The sequence below is a fragment of the Sitodiplosis mosellana genome, unplaced genomic scaffold (assembly GCF_009176505.1).
Source record: "Sitodiplosis mosellana isolate CC-2019 unplaced genomic scaffold, AAFC_SMos_1.0 Smas_scaffold_6191, whole genome shotgun sequence".
Classification (NCBI taxonomy): Eukaryota; Metazoa; Arthropoda; class Insecta; order Diptera; family Cecidomyiidae; genus Sitodiplosis; species Sitodiplosis mosellana.
The window spans coordinates 4,862,271-4,871,235 of NW_022601432.1; the positions used below are offsets into that span (position 1 = coordinate 4,862,271).

General features: G+C 37.0%; 2 protein-coding genes across 2 annotated transcripts in view; one reads left to right on the forward strand and one right to left on the reverse strand.

Annotated features, from left to right (window-relative positions):
- Positions 1-997: 997 nt before the first annotated feature.
- LOC129576802 (ribosome-binding protein 1-like) lies at positions 998-3,106 on the reverse strand. Its single transcript, XM_055462517.1, has 3 exons — positions 2,936-3,106; positions 2,189-2,851; positions 998-2,122 (listed from the first exon to the last, which is right to left on the reverse strand). The coding sequence occupies exons 1-3, from the start codon at positions 2,964-2,966 to the stop codon at positions 2,070-2,072; spliced, it is 747 nt and encodes a 248-aa protein (XP_055318492.1). The 5' UTR covers positions 2,967-3,106; the 3' UTR covers positions 998-2,069.
- Positions 3,107-5,325: 2,219 nt separating this feature from the next.
- LOC129576535 (tight junction-associated protein 1-like) overlaps positions 5,326-8,965 on the forward strand; it is a 6,941-nt gene continuing 3,301 nt past the window's right edge. Inside the window, exon 1 of the mRNA XM_055461757.1 lies at positions 5,326-7,237. Coding sequence (XP_055317732.1) covers positions 7,205-7,237 — 33 coding nt within the window. The 5' untranslated portion in view covers positions 5,326-7,204. The remainder of the gene's footprint in view (positions 7,238-8,965) is intronic.

Below are 8,965 nucleotides of genomic sequence, written 5' to 3' on the forward strand. Positions count from 1 at the left end.
TCCAATGGCGTATATAACTTTTTAATCCGATGGCCCGTTTAAGACTTCGATTTTGGCTCCCACAGCTCAAAGGCCAAAAGATGGCCATAGGCCGGCCAAATGTTATCTTCCAAATCATCCATTCGGTCAGAATTTCGATATATTTTCATATCCAATACTAAATTTCAAGTGAAAATGTTCAAAAAACGTAGAAACAAACGTTTCATAGGGGTATCCAAACTTATGGCCTGTGGTGTATGTGGGAGTGTAGAAAAGTTATCCGTACGAATGTAAGGCAGCTTGTTTTGTTTCTGCGAATACCTTTTCATAACGTAGACAGAGCCGATTGGAATCTACAGATTTACCGGCATTAAAAATGTAGTAGGTAGTAGCATTACGTTAACAAAAATTTCCTGTAATGTTATTACAATTGTAATAGCATTACTTTGGCTCTTCGTTACAATATTAATGTGTTACGGCAAAATGTAAATCTGTATGTGAATCCATTCAATTCCAAGAGTTCAATGTACGTTCTATTGATTTGAGTAAACACATAGTGCAATCTGTGCAAACGATAGCGAAAGAAGAACACAAATTCTTGACAAATATTTTATTAATAATTTTGGCTAGCATTCAAATATTTTGATCGCTTATATATTAATCATTCTTTTCATTATTGTATCGCAAAAACGGCGATGACTTTGCCCACTTCAGATATTCCGTTTGGCTGCATATTGAGCTGAGCTATTTTCAAATAGCTGGTCGTTTGGTACATTTTGATTTTGTGACGAGCGTGCCATGCAAATTCATGTGGAATGTTGAATTTATGACAAAAAAATTCGTGAAAAGGATTGAAAAAGGTGTCACAAATTCAATATTCCACATGAATTTGAATGACACGCTCGTCACAAAATCAAAATGTACCAAACAGCCAGCTATTTGAAAAAAGCTCAGCTCATTATGCAGCCAAACGGAATGTCTGGTCCACTTTTATATAAGCTTCATTTCCACGCACATATTGGGTCAATGCATTAATTTCCGGGCTTTTTTATTTAAACAAAAAAACTCATTTAATTTAATAACAAAATAAAAGTATAAATTAATTAAAGTATTATCCATCGGAAGCGACAAATACTTCGCCGAATATTTCAGATAATTTACAAAAAACATTTCGAAAAAATAACGGTACATTTGACCATATTTGAAGATCGATCCATTTTTCGAGTTTTTGAAGAAAAAAAAGCAAACTGTTTTCCACTTAGATGTTTTTGAATAGCCTGAAACAACTGGTAGGCAGAAGGCGCAATGTCTGGAGAATACAGCGGGGGCAAAGCGGATATTCGAATTTAACTGCTTCTTAGAAATTTTCGACTTTTTCGGTGAAAAGTCATTGAAAAATTGTGCCTTTGAAAACCAGATTTTCCTTACATTGTATAAATTTTTCAATTCTGCTGTAAGTAATTGGTATACGCCGATTAGTTATTGTTGGGAACGATCAAGTCTATCATTTTGATATAATTTTACCTCCTATATCTTCCCCACCCTCATGGCAAATCACCCATTTTCGAAGGAGCGATTGCAAGCGATCAAAATATGGTTCCTAATGCTTGAGTCTATCGAGAAGGGTTTATTCTTCATAATCAGTGCCAACCCGATACAAGAATAATCTTTTTTTCACATTTTTTTTCGTGTGAAAAAACCAGCTCCCGCGAAAGTCGATTTACAGACTCGTCGATCTACCATTACAGGGTGAAAAAAAATTATTTATGTTTGAATTCAAAAAAATGGGACATACTGGAAAAGATAGTATTTCAACAGTACTTTGACATGCAGGTAGCAACAATATTACCCGATATGATATTGTATTATTTGCGTCATCTTCGAAAAAAGTCCGGAAATTAACACATATACCCAATATTATCACATCATTTACGGCCATGCAATTCTTATTTTAAATCGGTTTAGAATACTCAAAAAGTTTCGTTCAATAAAATTATAAGATAAAAAAAAATTGTGTTCCATGCGGTGATTCCATTGAAGAGACGGCAGGTTAAATCCATTTCGATTTGTTGGAAACAAAATCATCATATTTAAGAGACTCGTTGTCCAGATGCGCATGCACCTGATCGAAGCACTCTAACCTCTGCAGAACAAAAGAAAACACCTTAGTTCAGCTATGATTGAACAAATTTATTCATGTGCTAATTACCTTGCCAGTTTTGATTCAATCGTCGTCCACATTGATTTGCACATTCCAATTTGCGAATGTTGCTGTAAACTTGTTGATCACTTCCACAAACTGGATTATATTCGTTTGTTGTAAGGCATTCTTCACGGGTACATCTTAAGAATGCCGGCGACTGTGCTGGAGCAGCAGCCGGTGTGGTGGCAGTCACTTGGTTTTGTGTTGGATTTGTAAATTGTCCCGGTTGATTGCTGCTCTGATTTGGGCGACCGAAGATCTGATCGACAATTCCTTGCGTTCCAACGGTGGTTATATCGGGATTGGGTGACGTGTTCTGTGGTAGGAATGGATTGTTTGGATTGGGTCGGAATTGACCTTGGTTCTGACCGAATTGATTGGAAGATCCTTGGTTTTGGAAGCCACCTTGATTGAAATTTCCTTGATTCTGACCCAATTGATTAGGAAATCCTTGGTTTTGGAAACCACCTTGATTGGGGAACCCTTGACCTCCTTGATTTGGATTTTGGAATCCTCCCTGATTTGGGAAGAACTGACCGTTTTGTTGTGGTTGATTTGGGAGTCCTACCTGATTTGGGAAGAATTGACCGTTTTGCTGTGGTTGATTTTGGAAAAATGGATTTCCGGCGAATTGTCTTTGTGGCCATGCTGATGCCACGGCAATTGTCACTATTATAAACATGAATAAACATTATTTTAAGCGATCAACAAAATTAAATACACTAAAAACAAGAAACTTCAGAAATGACTCACCACATAATGTGAAAACTGTGAAGAAATTCATTGTAAATGGGATAAGATTTCCAGGAAGCTTCCTCTTCAATGATTCTAAGCAAAATGTTATTTTACAAACTGAAAACTATGAGCTAAATGTAAAAGATGTGTTCACAAACAGGTTGAAATTCCGACTAGAGATTGGGTCATTACATTAAAACACGAAAAGCAAAGAATGTGCGTGTGCAGAGGAGCGAAAATTGCCAGCACGGGAGAAGAAAAAAACCCAAAACTGGAATTCCATACATTTGCAATATAGTGATAACCTTGCCCGACCGAATCATCTGGTTTTTGTTGTCATCCAATCGTATCGATTTTAATGTCGTTATTATTTGTGTAAAAACCCCACATACTGCGAATAAAATACATTCATAGAAAAACGCGCTAAAATCACATTAACACTACGATTGCTGTTTTTTTATCTCTACCTTTGTCTCTTTCTCTCTTTCGTTGGTGTTAAGTAATTTGCTATGACCGCCGGCTGCATTTCGATTGAATTCCATAAACTTGTTTACACTTCTGATGAGTTTCAGTTTTATCATTCAAGCAGCTCATGGTAGTTTGTTTTTTCCACCGTTCGAAAATGGGCTCTCTCTCTCTTTGTGTTTTTGTACGGAAATTTTACATGGTGTCAATCATTTTACATGGAAAGCGATGTGAGAATAAAGCTTTTCATTATGCAAATTAAGTGGAGGCAAGAGATTACATACGTAAACATTGTTAGCACGCGCGCTTTGATGACGCTCGCATAGTAATAATTGTCCTGAAAGCGAAGAATTAAAGAAAAAAAAAGCGTTAACTCCCGGGCTATTCGTGTGTTGTGCGCACAACTTCATGTTTGTTTACATTTGCGTTTGTGCTTGCGTTGACAAAAATCACATGACAACTAATAAGCGCGCTAAAAGGGTGTCAATTGCATCATACATACACACAGAGCCGAAATGAAATGCCAACAACGGTTTATGTAGAAAAAATTGCAATTTTCATTCTATTTTTGCTTCGTCTGTTGTATAAACACTTTAGGAGAGGCTCTGCTTAGTAATCATATCACCAGTGTTTTGTAGCAAGTGTCAAAGGAATTACAGTGTCAGAGAGAAACAGAATGCAGAAGAAAAAAAAACGTAGCAGGAGGATAAATGTTGCTATAGAAGTGAATTGGAGCATGTTCATGCTGTCCTTCATCACATGCAATCAACAGGATGATTTGCGCAGCATTCATCATTTTTTCCCTTTCTTTTGCTTTGACTTCTTCTTCTTCTTCTTCCTCTTCCTTTTTCTCCCTCTGTGTCAATAATATTCTCTATTTTCCGTGTGGTTGCGACAACATTACCGTACACATATTCATATAGAAATACTTTTCCTTCATTTAATGATATACGTCTTTTCTATCATTTTGTGTTTCATTCGTTTCTTCTTTGAATTTCTGTGTAATGTTCATTTGTAGGAAACATCAAAATACAATTATTATCTCTCTCAACAACGTACAATTCAAACAGAAAACGACTTCAGCAAACGAGCGAGAGATAACACAGTGCGAAACAACTGGTTAACACACCAAATGAATAGAAACGCAACGAGAATAGCGGTGTGTGACAGTAAATAGCATGAAGGTGGGTTAAAATACGGCTCATACACTCTCATACACACACACATACATACTCACTCATTTCTGGTATGCATTCTGGTCGCGCTGTGTGTATTTTACTTGTCTTTTACAGTCACTTGCTCGCGCTCACACTCACACAACCATTGACAGTTACTTGCGTACTGCCCGATTAGCTGGTGTAAATGCTTAGATGTATGACAACAAAAATAGACCGTTCAAATAAGTATACGAAATATATAGTATAGTCCGTATTTGTTCGACACATTCAAATGTTGTAAGCAAAAACACGGATGGTTTGCTGGATATATGGCCTTTGATCAAACATTAGAGTGCTTCGACGAAACGGCAATGTTGAACCAAGTGACATGCTTAATATGGTGTAATCAAGTGAATGCAATATATAATATCATTATTTAATGCTCTGGAATGGTAAATAACGAGATTAGCGAACAAGTTCACGAATTTTATTCGATCCTTCTTTAAAAGAAGTTCTTCTGGACATTCTGAAGAGCAGCACTTGACATTTCCCCAATAAGTCGATAAAAAAATGTGAAAAACAATCCAAAAACAAAATCCTCAAGACAATTGGTTAAAACCAACACAAAATCATTTTTCGCAATTTCATTCGTCTGCCATGGCCATTTAGTGCCACCCTAAAAAAACATCCTCGTCGAATGTTGTGTCTGTGGCGCGCACCCATACACATTCACTCGCTCACTCATTCGCTCACAGGCCGAGTGCTGTGTAGCCTGCAACTTGTTTCAACCAACCATCCATCCATCCATCGCGTATGTGCGTGAATTCGAATAAATTATTCGATTTACCCTCAGCACCAGTGTAGATGTCATTGTTCTCTCTGTGTTTTTAATAGGAAAAAAGCGTTTGCATACAAGAGAAACCGAATTTTTGTGATATCGGCCTGCCGTGTGTTTTTGTGTGTGTGTTGTTGTTGTCATCGTCATCGTCGTCGTTTTTCTCTGTTTCTGTTGACTTCTTCGTCTTCTCTTCTGTTTCTCCTGTACAGTGCATACACATTCATTTGCAGCGTGTGTATTTGTGGCCATACTCTGTTTCATCTCTTCTCTCGGTTTCGTCGTCAATTTTCGTAGCTGTAAACGAGCGTTTTTGCTGCCAATTTCTATTGTGTTATTGTGTTCACATTTGTTCGCGATTTCGAGTTGTTTTTTTTTTAAATTTATTTTGCAACTCTCTATTCTATTTGGTTTATCGTGGTGTGTTTTTATTTCGTTAGATTTGTTCGGTTTCATGGCAACTTTCTCAAAATTCATTTAGTTGGTTAGTTGGTGCGATAGATTAAAAAAGAAGGAAAAATAAAACTAAGCGGCCAACGCCAACACCAATCGTCACAAGTTTGCAGAAAAAAGAGAATATTGAATAACGGATGGTGCGTGAGTGTGGTGTGTTTGCCATTTTTTCAGACATTTTTTTCTGTTCTATAGTTTTGTCATACAAGTGCGTTAGAATGAAATGCATCAGCATCACCATCAACAACAACAAGTGAAACATTTTTTACGGTTTAAAAGCAATATAAAAATATGTGAACGTAAAACGGCGACGAAAAAATAGAAGAAGAAGAAGAAGAAACAAATGGAGCAGCATCAAATAAACAAAACAAATGCCCGAATAATCATTTATCGATGCAGGATGCTTTTGTGTGATGTGATAATGTTTTTGTACATGGTATCGTTTGTGCAAAACAATTGAGTATGTTTTCGTTTTCTTAATATTCGAACAGCGCATCACCATTATTATCATCATCATCAATTCCGCGAGATCCGTGCGCGTTTTCTCTCTCTCTCTCTCTCTCTGTGTGTGTGTGTATGTGTCTGTTGACGTGTGTGAGAAATATCATTGGATATTGCAATGCAATTTTACGTCGAACGAACGCCAATGAATATGCCAATCAATTACATACCAAAGTATGATGGGTGAGCTCTAGAGAGCATTTGCCCGTTTGCGAGTTGCACAACGATATGGATAGTCTCCGAGTCATTGGTTGCATTTGTGCGTACAAAGTAACACGTTTCAATCATCATTTTCGTGTCGTCATTTGAAAAAAAAAATAAAAATAAATACAAAGTGCATGCATCCAAATAGTGATAAACTTTTAAAACTATGAATCAATTCACATTTCATTGGAAATCATCCTAAATTATAACGTAAACAAGCTCAACAACGGTGGTACCATTTGTGAATTTGAAAGAAAAGAGCGAGAAAAATAGAAAGTAAAAGAGATAAAAAAATGTTACGAAATGTGTTGAAAAGACAATTGAATCACATGTCATGCAACAACGCGAGGCAACCGCATCAAAAATCAAAGGCTGTTCTTAAACGCATCTTATCTGGAACTAAGCAAACACATCAGCAGCAGCAGCAGCAATAGTAGCCGAGTAGAGAGAGTGATAGAGAGGATACAACAGAAGCAACAGTCACCAAAAATTTGGAACGAATTTAAAGCGTTGATTTATTTTAAACTGACAACGGAGACCACGGCAACGACGACTACGACGACCGCAACGACAGCGGCAAAAAAAGCGACAGCAACAGCATCAGAAAATTTTATCGTTGAATTGTGTACGCTCGCGACATAACCATTCAAAGAAGCAGCAAGACTAGCCAAAATGACAGATAACAGTGATACTGACGCTGATAAGGTGAATTTCAAACATGGTTTCTTTTATCATGCTCATATATTTTCATGTCTTTTCTCGTTCCATTTTGTTTGTTTTATGTGATGTGTGTGCGCGCGGTACAAGCTCTTTCATTTGCCAGAGATAACATTAGAAGCGCACTTTGCGAGCGTGAAATGAGTTCTAATTCCATTTTGATGAGCAAAACTGATGATTAATTATAGACATAAAAAAAAGTAAAACAATTATAGCAAACCAACGCATATTAAGATAACAAAATTCAAAGTATGCACAATTGAATCACTTTTTCTATCCAATTTCTGAAATGTGTGCTGGGTTTTTTCTCTATTTGAGCTGGCCGGAGAGAAGTGGATCGATGGCATGATAACGAATTGAATTGATTTTAATGTGTTTTGTCTGTCATGTTGCGCCCAATTTTATTCATTATTCGCGAATGAAAATGAGTTCATTAAACTTTTCTTTCACTTCTGCATTTGATGACGCGCCATTCGCTTAAATCCATCTGCATACACATTTTCCCATCATCGGTCTCGTTCATACTCTTTCTCTCTCTTTCTCTATTTCCGGCAACACTCATTCAAATGCGAGCCTTTTGTTTCATCGTGAGCTGAATAATATTCTGCATGCACTCATCTAATTTAAAAAGTTATAAAAAATGAGTCAGAGTGTGCAGGCCACTCGGAAAATGCGGCGTCGCATTTGACACCCAAGATTTTTGATTTGTTCGGATGGTGTGTGTATGTGTACGAGTTTTTTTCTTCTTTCAAATGAATGAAAAATGCGCGCGGAATTTTGTATAGGGACAACAAGAATATGAAGATGCCATTCTCAACACCCTGAATGCATTTCAATATGGTTTGAAACAAGCATCATTTGAGTGTACACCGAAGTGGAGTGCATTCGAAATGGGGGATATTGAATGCTTTGCTGTTTGCAAATGTCATTGAGGGTGCATGAAAATATTTGTTTTGAATGTATATTTGCTGCTCTATGCACATTTTGGGTTCATTGCGTCCGTTTGTATGTGTGTGTTTGTATATTGGTCGGCACCAATGGTGAGAGCGAACGGCGCTGAGATATTGAAAGCGTGAAAGAGAGAATGAAACAGATTGTATAGGGATAGAAGAAAAAAAAGCAACGGGCATTTTCAATGCTAAATGGATATATATATATATATATATATATATATACTATACATATCAACAACGATGTTCATGCTGTGCGCGCTATTCACACTCAAACATATTTCGAGATACTGTGCAATATCCTCTAACTTTCATCGAATTGTTTTCCCTTTTTTCTGCCCTCGTGTTATTTTAAGAGCGAGAGATTGCTGTTCCATTTTCCATACAAATTATAACCTTACGCTATGCATATTCATAGTTTATATTTGACTCTATCTCGTGTATTCTGTGGTGAATGTACAGAAAAATTTTCTTCGATTCGTATTTTGTCTACGCTATTCTCTATTATTTTCGCTCGGTTTCTCTCTCCCTCTCTGTTCATCTCTCTTTCTCCGTCTCCCGTTTTATCTCGGCGTTCTCTTTGAACTACAAAATATGGAGGACCTTTTTTTCCATCACATTGCATTCACTTTGGAATTCGTGTTCATTAGACCGATTCATTTTTCTTGCCTATTATCAAAACAAGCATGTAAATTCAACACTTTTCGGAAGCAGACATCTCTCTCTCTCTCTCTCTCTCTCTCTCTCTCTCTCTCTCTCTCTCTCT